The sequence below is a fragment of the Amphiura filiformis genome, chromosome 10 (genome assembly GCF_039555335.1).
Source record: "Amphiura filiformis chromosome 10, Afil_fr2py, whole genome shotgun sequence".
Taxonomy (NCBI): Eukaryota; Metazoa; Echinodermata; class Ophiuroidea; order Amphilepidida; family Amphiuridae; genus Amphiura; species Amphiura filiformis.
Window position 1 is genome coordinate 2,621,291 of NC_092637.1, and position 12,082 is coordinate 2,633,372.

Below are 12,082 nucleotides of genomic sequence, written 5' to 3' on the forward strand. Positions count from 1 at the left end.
GAATGAAATGCCTTTGCTAAAAAGTCTTTGCAAACATCAAATTACGAGAGTGCTTTTTTTTTAGATATTAGACGGTATTTTGCAGACAGTACTTTTCAAAGTACAATTTATTTTATAGAGTATGTAGCCTATAATACAGGGTGTATCAAAATGAAGAATACAGTTTGAAAAATACCGCTAGATTAAAAAGTTTCTGTGGTCAAAATTCTCTGTTTGATAACTTAATCAACATCTTGTCCTCATATAGCTGAAAAATCACTGGTGTGTAACTAATAATAAGGATTTGGTGGCTACTTTTGTGAACCGAGTGAACAAAAAGCAGTTGCGCGAAGTCAGTTAAAATCAAAACAACATACAAATCACAAAAGAGTCTCACCACTTTCTTTAATGTTTACAGTTATTGACAGTTTTAGTCTTAGTCTTTCACATGCCCACAATTCTTCTGTATGCAGATTTCGGCTCTTCTAAATTATAATGTTTAACTTGAAATTAATCCTTGTATAAGTCTTTGGACTTGATTGTCACAGAATACGAAAAATGCCTTAAAAACGCATGTGTTTGGCCTTATTTCCAAAATGTGACCAACTAACTAAAGGATAGTAGGATTTAGCTATACAGCCTGTCTAAAAAAAAAGCGCCCTCGTTGGCAATTAGAAATAAACTGTTATGACAGGATATATGCTTACATCAACGTCAAGGGCGTAGTCGTAGCTCGCAAATGCCGTTTGTTATGTTCAATTTGCTTGTTTTAATCTCGAGATATGTTTATTTAACGACGAAAGGGTAAAATCACAATTGTGCCACTTTTACTACTAGAGAAAAGGGCTTTACATGTAAATCAGTGATAGCATCAAGTTTATCAAGAGTTCTTTCGCGAAATCAAAAGAATGCATCAATTACATAATACATTTTTTTTTACTGTTTTTAATGTTTTATCAGAGTGATGCAGTAATAATAATTCTCTTTTTCCACTTAAAAAAGATTAAATGATATTAATAGATATTTCACATTCTGCTATAAAATTAAATACATGTGCATGCATGTCAATGATTTTATCATGGTAAATACTGTTCTCTTAGTCACTTAAGACATGTTAAAAGACAAACAAATGTTGCAAACTTATATGTTAATGAACGCGTATTACTTGTTGGGGGAGAAATTTGACAAAATAATGCACGCGCGCTGATGTTGATGCGTTTAATGCACGAGCCCCGAAGGGGGGAGTACATTAGACACAACAACATCAGCTATCATTGATTTACATGTACAGCTCTCTTCCCTAGTAAAAGTGGCACAATTATGATTTTATCATTTTGTTGTTAAATAAACATATCTCGAAATTGAAATAAGCAAATTGAACAGAACAAACGGCATTGGACAGCTAAGACTGTGCCCTTGACGTTGATGTAAGCATCATGTCACAACGGTATTTTCTAATTGCCCAAGAGGGCGCTTTTCACTTTCACAATTTTTTTTTGAGACACGCTGTATTTCATCTGGCAAAACTGGATGATATTTTTTTTATTCAACAAAATTAGTGCTGTATTTTTTCTGGAATAGGGAGTACTCCCGGTATCTATAGTACATTATTAGCCGTCACAAACTTAATATTCTTAGTCAGTGACGGTGATCTATATATGGTTCGTAGACACATAATCTGATTGGACAATGGTATGAGTTCGGGTGCCGTTTATTTTATAATAAGGGTGAGTTTTTATGACGATAAACATCCACTACTCAAAATATTGGACCTGCCTGTCGTCTATCACAGGTAGAGGATAGTAAAACAACAATTCCTATCGTTTATTCTCTAAATACAATTCATCTAAAATTTGCAACTAAATTTATAAACAGAGGATTTCAAATAATTGTGAAATTATCATCATTATCCAAATCTCGTTGCATGTAATAGCATCTAATGGTACGGAAGGAAATTTGGGCCAAAGCATAATCATCTCCATTGCTTCGTATCAATGTTTCAAAGCCTCATTAAACACACACCAATACCCTCATATCGCATAGCTTTACTTAGCTTAAATGGTCAACGTACCCAGAACCTCATTACAGTAATGTTAATGCCAGAGGTCTTGCTATCAGTAAAGGGACGTACAGTAAATGTGACATGCTACGTGAATGAAATGCCTTTGCTAAAACGTCTTTGCAAACATCAAATTACGAGAGTGGTTTTTTTTTTAGATATTAGACGGTATTTTGCAGACAGTACTTTTCAAAGTACAATTTATTTTATAGAGTATGCATGATGCAGTCATGTCTACAGTAGAATTCATCTCGACCTTTGCAGGACTTAAACCCCATTAAAAGCTATTAAACCAAGATAACACTCATTGAAGCAGCTCAACTGATTAAATCAGATCTTCTCTGGTTGTGCACAAGTGTCTGTTTTCAATGTGCGACATCGCAATAAAGCTGGTATTATAGCTTCAGTTGGGTAACCGATTATAAAGGAAACGAAAGGAAACAATGGTATGTGTACCTTTGTTCACGAAATGAGACAAAGACCTGCTTTTTGTTAACCAGCATTCTTCAAAATGAGCAACATAATGATTGTTGACTTAACACGGTTTGGAAATAATTTCTTCATATTTTTGGTGTTATCTGTCGTTTACATATCTTTCCTAAAACACAAAAGTGCGACCTCTCCAAACATCTAAATTAGCTAAAAATTTAGGACATGTTACAAAACTATATTTTCTAGAACCTATTTAGAATAATTTAAATGTAGCTTTTACCGTTTTTTTGTGGCATCCTTCAGAAGTGAGCGGTCCGATACCAATATTTTCGGTCAAATCTCCATTCAATTAACACGGGGAGTTGGCTAGCTATGCCTTGCCCTCACTCATATTTTACAAAAGTGCGACCATTTCTGAACATCTAACCTAGCTGTAATTTTAGGTCATGTTAGAGAAATATATTTGCTAGAAGTTTTGGAGAATAAATAAAATATTGGCTGGTTATTTTTCACACAGTGATGTTAACTAGGCAAGTGTCCATTCTTCCAACATACATCATTTGTAGAGGTCACGCGTCAATGGTGAGAGCACTGTGTATTGTGTATAGGAAAACGGACAGTAACTGCAGTATGTAGGCTATACATGTAGCCATTGATCATTACGGTGTGACATTATGAGGGATATGCCTACATAAAGGTGTTAGTGTTGGTATTCTGTTACTTAATCCCCGAGAAACATTTCTATTTATGTTCCTGAGAAAAATGTTCTTCCAAACTTTACTGACTGTAAGTGTAATTTAGTCAAAAAAAAGGTCCAATTCGACTAACTTTCGACTAATTATTTACGAAAATTCTGTTTTTTGATTAGTAATTAGTCATGTAAGTAGTCATTCAATTAGTAATCATTTAGTAATGCACGTAAATGACTTATTAAATCACGATAAATCGCGAAGTCATAAATTCGTCATTTATAGTCATGTAATTTCTTATTCTCAGTTACAAATTGAATGATAAGTTATGAAAATATGTTGAATGCAAATTAATGTGAACTTGTATATTACTGTTCTTTTAGCATTATAAATATATAATTTCAGCATTATTTTCCTTGAATAAAAATTATATCTTGATTGACTAATTACATTTAGTCAAAATTAGTGAATTAAACCTCTTTTTACTAACTTAAGTTTAACAGTGTACTACCAATCTTAGGTTACTCAATCTGTACTGGAACCCGTATACTCTTTCCTAACTCGAACGATACCGTAGGGGAAAGTGGGGTAATCCCGGGCACCTTTCGTTAAGGCTACACAGGTACAAGATTAAATAAAGTTCATCAGTGAAAAATCATATCAATGCAAAGTAGGAGTAATGTTCTAACTAGTAACCAGTTTTTAATAACTCAACATCTATAGTTAATAAGTTATAATTAAAAAACAAAATGGTAGAAAATGATGGGGTAATGCCGGACACGGGGTAATCCCGGACACATGATTGCTGCTAAGAGGGAAAGTGGAGTAGGATGATAATCCCCCAGAATGTATTAGGCAATTCTGTTACCTCAAGCATACAACTATGGGAGCTGTTGTTGTTGTTTATATTTTCGAAATAACAAGTGTCCGGCATTACCCCATCTGTATAGAGACACATGTGTGTCCGGGATTACCCCTCACGGTCCCGATTTAATTGTTCAGTGCTTGTTCTACTAATCCATTTTAAGATACCAAAATTCATACATCCAGCTAACAATCAAGTATCAAACATAATTTCCATCCATACTTCATCTGTGTCCCTTGTCGCATTAACTGTCACCCAGCTAATAAATCACTTTTCAGATAAAAAGTCAAAAATGACAATTTCTGTTTTTTCGTAATTTTCACAAAGAAAGACGAGACCCAAAGCGCTGGTAGTACACGTGAGGTACACCTTGAGGTAGCTAATACCCTAAGGTAGTATACTAGTGCCACCTTTCTCCGTTTAGCTGCAATCGATGTGTCCGGGATTCCCCACAGTCCGGCATTACCCACTTTCTCCTATACATGGTATACATTATGTCATTAATTTCTTCTAGATATCAGGATATAGGTGTTGTACCTGAGTGTTTTATCATGTTATTCAATCCCCACGAAACAATCTATTGTATGTTCCTGAGGAATGTTCTTCTTACTTTTATAGTTAGATTATTCAACCCGTACTTAACCATGGAAGCACATTACTTTTGATTATGTTTCCCCGATATACATTTCTGGAAGACTATTCTATGTCTCATTGATGAAAGATATGTTTAGTAGTAGATGGGTTAATTCGGGTGATTGGTTTGATCCTTTGCTAGGGGACATACAAGTGAATAAGAACAACGATTATAAGGAACCATATCAATTCAATCCTAACCTGCTAGCCCTGACCAATACTCTTAAGTTTACTCATTACTATCATTAGGCCTAAGAAAAAATTGTTTGATCGGCGTAACATAAAAACAAAATTAGTTTAGGTTGGTCGGGATTTTTTTTAACTTTACTTTTTAAGACCTCTGTAAATTTTGTTTGCCAAATGCTTTGGAACTTTTTTTCTTCTTTTTTTATATTTTTTTTTATTTATTTATTAATTTTTTCCGAAAAAAAAATTCAGGGTCGGGCCTTATTTTAGGGTCGGTCAGGTTACGCCAATCATACTTTAACTCTTAATCTGCGACGCACTCTAAAATGCTATACACATTTATCATAATCATCTACGTAAATACGTAAAATACGGTATATATTATAAAGGTGTTGTATCCGGGGGTTTTATCCTGCTATTCAATCCCTGAGAAACAATATGTTGTATGCTCATGTGGAATGTTCTCCTAACCTTTAATGTTAGATACCTCAACCCGTACTTAAGCATGGAAGCTCATTGCCTTTGATTATGTTTCCCGATATACATTTCTGGATGCGCTATTCTATGTCACACTGATGACAGGTATGTTCTGTTGTAGACGGGTCAGATTATGCCAAGTAAAACGATACACTGGCTTGCGTTATAAAGGTAAAGGGAGATGGTATTAATTTCATCCTATCTCAAGATATTTAAACAGATAAAATGTATAAACGTTCCCTTCAAATCGTATAAGGTTATACAATACATTTAGGTTATTGCCTATACTGGAAATTTAAGTACGATGGTGCTTTCGAATCAGTATTAAATTTTAGACCACAGATAACAACAATATGAGCGAAAATTAGTAACAAGTATACGCTTGTTAACACTTTTCTTTGAGACGGGTGCGTAAAATCTAAAGATAATGTAAAAACCATATCTCGCATATGTTTTAAAATCTGTATGGACGTAAATAATTCACACTTTTGGGTCTTAGAAAATGGTCAAGTATCGATAAAAACCACCAGCATTTATACATTGCTATATGTGACTGGACAACACGAACCAGCCGTAAAGTCGGCCCGGTCAATTTTGTTTTATATCGTGTTTAGAAAATATATATCATAAGCTTTAAAATGGTATATCATTATTTTGACTTCAATCGATATCCAGAAGCGGGGTTATGGTTTGTTGAATTCTGTTCCTTTAACAAAATTGTAACTTTTTTCGGTTCTACATGTGTCTCTTTTTCCACATTTCTGGTAATAAATCAAACAGTCATAATTGGCGGTCATTTCAAATCATCCTCAAGTCAACGAGGTTCAGGAATGTCCTCTCATTGTTAATTGTTGGTTATACATACCTAGACAAAATACAATGCTTTGTTATCCACCACTTGAACAGGATTTAGCCAAAGCAAACAAAGACAACAACTTTTTAAGGATTCTATAGAAATAGGTAGAAGCTTATTATCCTCTTCAGCAATAGGATTATTGATTGGTTTAAACGGAATTGAGATACCTATGAATACGACCTTCACGCACATTTTACACTGTAACTCAGAATACAATGTGCCGAGTTTACGTCTCATTCGTAGTGTCCAGTCACATATGCTTCATCATAGTGTGGCAAATTCTATTACAATTAATGTTGCTATGATTAAAGGTGACGGAAATCAATACGGAATTTAAATTGGTCATAATTACTAATTAGTATGAATATAATTAATTAGAACGTGAGCACGGTTGAGGAGGATAGGTCGTGGAACAGTAGGTCGTGGTACAGTCAATGAAAGGTTACCTCACCGCTCCACGCAGTACCATCTGGCATATTCTATTTACTGATTCACAAATGCTTCATCTATTCTTGAAAGCATGATGTTTCATCTTTAACCCTATTAGTGCTACCCGCTGATTGGATTTGGTGATTTATTGAGCCAATCAGCAACATGGTAAGAATGGTGGTATGGCAGAAGAGGATTGAGCTAATTTATCTATAGTATAAGCTGTATTGTAATTGGTCATTCAGATGAATTTATAACGTAATTAACCAATCGGAAACGCTGAAAGAAAAGGCTGTAGTTCTCAAGGGTTAATGTTATTTTCTGTGTGTTACACAATAGGCCTATATGAAACACCTCCTGAATTTCAGCCTCTGACTCTTACTTTCATAGATACATAAGTTTGAGGTGAAGATGTCGTTGTTACTTGTGGAAATACAATTATGCAACCTCAATATGCTGCACATGATCCCCCTTTAAAACAACATTTGAATGTCTGACAGCTACGCTATAATAGTTCTAAACTCTCTCCACGCGGACGTCGACTGCAGACGACAAGTTTCAAATTTTTCAAAAAATTCAGAATTGTACACTGTCATGACGATCATTGGAATCAGCATGAAAAATGCATTAAAATGAGTACAAACAAGCCTAGTATTGGTTCAGTGGTTCTTGAGATAGCTCTTGATATTTTGGAAAACTGTGAGTGTGATCTCAAAACTTTTATTTTAATGTTGAAGCCTATATGGCTAGCACGCATTATTATAGCAGTAAAACGAGGTTTATATGACAAGTCCTCTTATTGGTATTATTGATCTAGAAATGCCAAACAGTACTTTCGAAGCAGTTATACTTATTAAGCAGAATCACGTTTATACATTTTTGAAATTAAGTGTGTACACGGCCAACACGTTTCAGTACTTTTTAATGTCATCTATTGTTATATATTTGTCACTTAAAAACATTATTGGTTGCATGTTTTACATTGATTCATACTTAACTTTCAAACGATGGGAGTGAAATCTTAAGAAGCATACAATCATCTGCCATGAGCAAACGTGAACTGGCATTTATTATTTAAACATTAAATTAACTTGTACTTTTCGTTTCTTGTATTCATTTAGGGTATGAACAACGACCCGGCCATGCAGCGACCAGGAGGGGACTACACAGGGCCTGATGCCCAGGGGAATTTTCCCGAAGTAGAGGAACCAATTATAGCACCATCTACGGCTGAGGAACAAGAGTTTGGCAATCCTTTCTCCGGTATGTTTGGTGACGGTACATCCAGAGGATCTGAGTTACACGATGATGATGAAAAGATGGCTAAATATCAAGACTCTTTTTTGAGGTAAAGTTTATAACAAATCAAGTAACCCAGCAAACACACAAATGTTTTTTAAACCTTAAGCGTGTTATAAACACGTTTTGAGGTACTCAAACATTTTAAAAATGTCGCATTATCTACAACCTCATGAAAACATTATTAAAACTGTTTATATGAAAAAATACTATACATTTTTGTTGTCACAATGTTATTGCAAAATGTGTTTGGCAAACATTTTAGCAAAATATTTTGTCAACACTTAATTTAAAATAGTTTTTTTTAAAAGTTTTCACAAATTGATTTCTTAATATTATCGTTTTATACACATAACCCGACTTTTAAACGTTTTCTGCAAAACATTTTGTGTTTGCTGGGAAGTAGCCTATGCGAAAAGAACAAAACCTGTAGCTGTAACCCAACCCTTAAGTCTGCCCCTAACTTTACCCACTCTACTCCCAGTTCTAGAAAAATACATTTTGGGATCACAAATAATTTAAGAAATTCTTATCCCGTTATCCAATATAGTTGGAACTAACTGATAATAAAAGTCAAATTAGTATATTTGGGGGTTGGGAAAATTGTAAAACAACATTCAATTTTGCATATTTCTTACAATTACTGTCACCAAATTAGGACTTGACACAAGTCTAAGCATTCAAAATCTTGAGTACCGGCTGAGATATTTCTCAGTTACTCGTAAATTTTAATAATTTGTTATTACTACATTATTTCCTTGTTGAAAATTGGAAGAAAGTCTTTGATAATCCATCCCATTTACTTGTATAGCAAATTCGCTTCTATATATTTCCATTTTCATGAATGCTTATTACGCGTATGTTCATAGTGCCAATCTATCACGAAGTATGATATTTAAGTAAAGGTATTTCATTTATTATATGCCAGTGTGAAATGAATAGTATTATCTTATCACATGTGATATATTCTCATAATAATCCATAACCTTTCGTTTTATTAAAATAACATTAAAAAACAAAGACATTGTATAAATTATATTTGTACTGTAACTAACACGAATTTAGTTAGCGCTAACATGTGTTGCTAAGATTAATTGCACGAGTAGAACATATTTTTGGGGTTTTTTTTTCAAATCAATTATGTTTCTTTAGGTTACATGTCGAGTTATCATACATGTATGGTTTATCTTTTGTAATAATTAACAGAAACACCTGCCGAAACTGTAATTACAATATCTATGTTTGACTTAAAAGGTATCGATTTTTATACTTAGATAATATCAGATTTGCGTTTAAAAACGCAAATCTGATATTATTTTTCTTTCCCCCTTAATAATAGTATAACTAGTAAACATTTTATATACTATACGCTAGTTTTCATATAATTCCTTAAACACAATCTGATCATAGTTTGCATACCCTTAATATTCATGATATTTACCACAATAAAATCGCTATTTTTATTGCATTCCACTTTGTAGTCACCAAGGTGTATTTTTCCCTGAATAGGTCCAACTTTGTGTACTTAGTTTTCGTCACATTAGCTACTGTCATCTTCAGAGCAAATGAATTAGGGAAGACCACGCTCTGCTGTGCTGTGACCTAATTAGATCACCCTGAAGATAACAGTTGCCGGATTACCTAAAGCTCGGTACAACAATTGCAACCTTCCCAGGTCTTGTTTAACCTATAAGTAAAACACCAAAGAATATTAAGGCACACAGGATCACTAATTATCCATTATTATTCACCTCATAACTCGAAAACTATTAATGGAAAGTATATAAATGTATACATATTTTTGAAAGGAAATGAGATCATAAATCCATTTAAAATGTCAGGTTTTGGGTCAAAAAGTACCATTTTGGAAAAAAAATCCCCAAAACGGCTTTTTTGACCAAATATTTTCGGTCCGCCATAACAAAATTAAATTGAAAACCAAAAACGGTAAAACGTGAATAAGCAGTTTGAATTTGAATTTGAATCAACTGTAAATGAAACCAATATTTCTTTGGACGTAAAAGTTGGACAATACTTGAACAAAACCTCTAGCAAAAATAAAAGTGGATAGATGAATAAAAAATAAAAAACGACAGATAAAAACAAGGGTAATGCAAGAAATATATGAACTGAAACGCAGTGACATTGGAACATAGATGTAGCTAGAATATCATCACGTAGTAGTACGCTTACAGGCAAATCAAATATTATGAGATAGAACACTTAGATATAACATTAATGATTTCCCTCATGGGTTCTGCTGAACAGTTAAGGGGTACTACACCCTATGGTAAATTTGTGTTTTGCATTTTTCTCAAAAATAATAACACACTGGTAACAAAAGTTACGTATATTATTGGGGCAAGGAATCCGATTACTACCCTGAAATTTCAATGACTCAAGACAAGCAGTTCAGTATATATGATAGGAAATGAGGTACATCCTAGCGGTACCTCATTTCTTATCATAAATAACGAACTGCTTGTCTTGGGTCACTGAAATTCCAGTGTAGTAATTGGATTCCTTGCCCCTATAATATACATAACTTTTGTTACCAGTGTGTTATTAGTTTTGAGAAAAATGCAAAAATATACCTACAAATTTATCGAGGGGTGTAGTACCCCTAAACATCAAACTGGAGGAATAGTACTTCGCGGATTGCATGAAGTTTGGTAATCATGTTATATATTGAACGAATCCACAGGAACAAACACAATAAGTAGTTTGTAGATGTATAATAGGAATACATTCGGAAATTACTGTGGTTCGGCGACGAAAAAAAACCCTTGTTCTGCGGGTGGACAGACCTTTCAGGTACGGTCGGGCGGGTTTTTTTCTGGAGACTAAAATTACCTTTAAAAAATGTTACCAAAATCTAAACAAATCTGCACAAAAATCTAAAGATTTTTTTGCAAACATAAGTTATATAAATGTTCAGCCAAATGTAATAAAAACGGCTGATTTTGCATGATTTTAGCAAAATTTAAAAAACAATTCTCCAAAACGCAAATTCTGGGTCAGTCGGGCCGTATAGGGTTTTTTGTCGTCGCCTTATAGCCAATATTTGATTAGTGTGTTGCTGTTATTGTAATTATAAATCAGAAAATAATTATTTCAGTAAACTAATTTACACACTACCTTTTATTACCCCTTTTTAAATCCAAAAATGAACACATTTCGGTTCTTTGTTATGATTGATTGAGGAACGTTATGATACCATTTTCAAATAGGAAACTCGGAATATGATTACCAATTGGTGCATGCACGTTTCAACATAAATGTTATTTTTTTAAAAGATTTGCAATTTTGATTTATTTCGCAATTTTGTAGCAGAAACGTTGGTAATCGATCTCCACGCGTCCAGGGGTAAGTTTTTGATTTACAGAGCATGACTGTGACTGATTAAAAAATGCAATGATTGGTATAATATAGCTTAGTATCATTAGATGTCATAGAACAGACTGGCCTGGGTAATCCTAGCAAGTATATTGAAGACGACAACGTCCATATAATTTTAATGGCCTGTTAATGCAATGCATTATAGTTTAATGTAACACATATGAAACAGCGTTTTGTGATGAATGTAGCTGTTGAAAATGATAAAAGATGTTGTTGTTATTAATTAATTGTCAAGTGAATTAACGTGTGATATTATATACCATACTACTAAAATATACATGAAATAGCGTTTTGCAGTGAATGTAGTCGTTGAAAATGGAAAAATAATTGGTTATTAATTGTCAAATGATTAACGTGTGATATACCATACTACCAAAATACATGAAACATCGCCTTTGTGGTGAACGTACAGTAGTTGTTGACAATAGAAACATAATTTCAAGTTATTAATCAAGTGAATTACCGTGTGATATAGTCATGATGATAGTCGAAACCATTTTTGTATAATTATATGACTAACAGCAAATAATGTTAAATTGCAGGATTTTTTAAGAGGACTAACTACCATAGGAAATCGATGACTACACTTTTAGAATATATCGCCCTGCACTATAAGCAGGTTGCACTCATCACCTGCGTATGTCTGCAATAATAGATTGAATACAATACCGCTCTTTCCAAAGACACTAAGCTTACAGGTGCGAGTGATCAGCATGATAATTATGCTTATATTCTATAGCCTACGATTCAGGTCTTTATCCCTGTTCTTTGACATCTAT

General features: G+C 33.7%; 1 protein-coding gene across 7 annotated transcripts in view; it reads left to right on the forward strand.

Annotated features, from left to right (window-relative positions):
- The window catches only part of LOC140162414 (short transient receptor potential channel 1-like), a 131,254-nt gene that overhangs the window by 60,117 nt on the left and 59,055 nt on the right, over positions 1 to 12,082 (forward strand). For 6 of the 7 annotated variants that reach the window (XM_072185637.1, XM_072185638.1, XM_072185636.1 and 3 more), the window contains exon 2: positions 7,727 to 7,953. In XM_072185637.1, the coding sequence (XP_072041738.1) occupies positions 7,727 to 7,953 (227 nt within the window). Of the gene's footprint in view, positions 1 to 7,174; positions 7,305 to 7,726; positions 7,954 to 12,082 lie in introns of those variants that run through there. The other variant, XM_072185642.1, reaches the window with a different exon arrangement.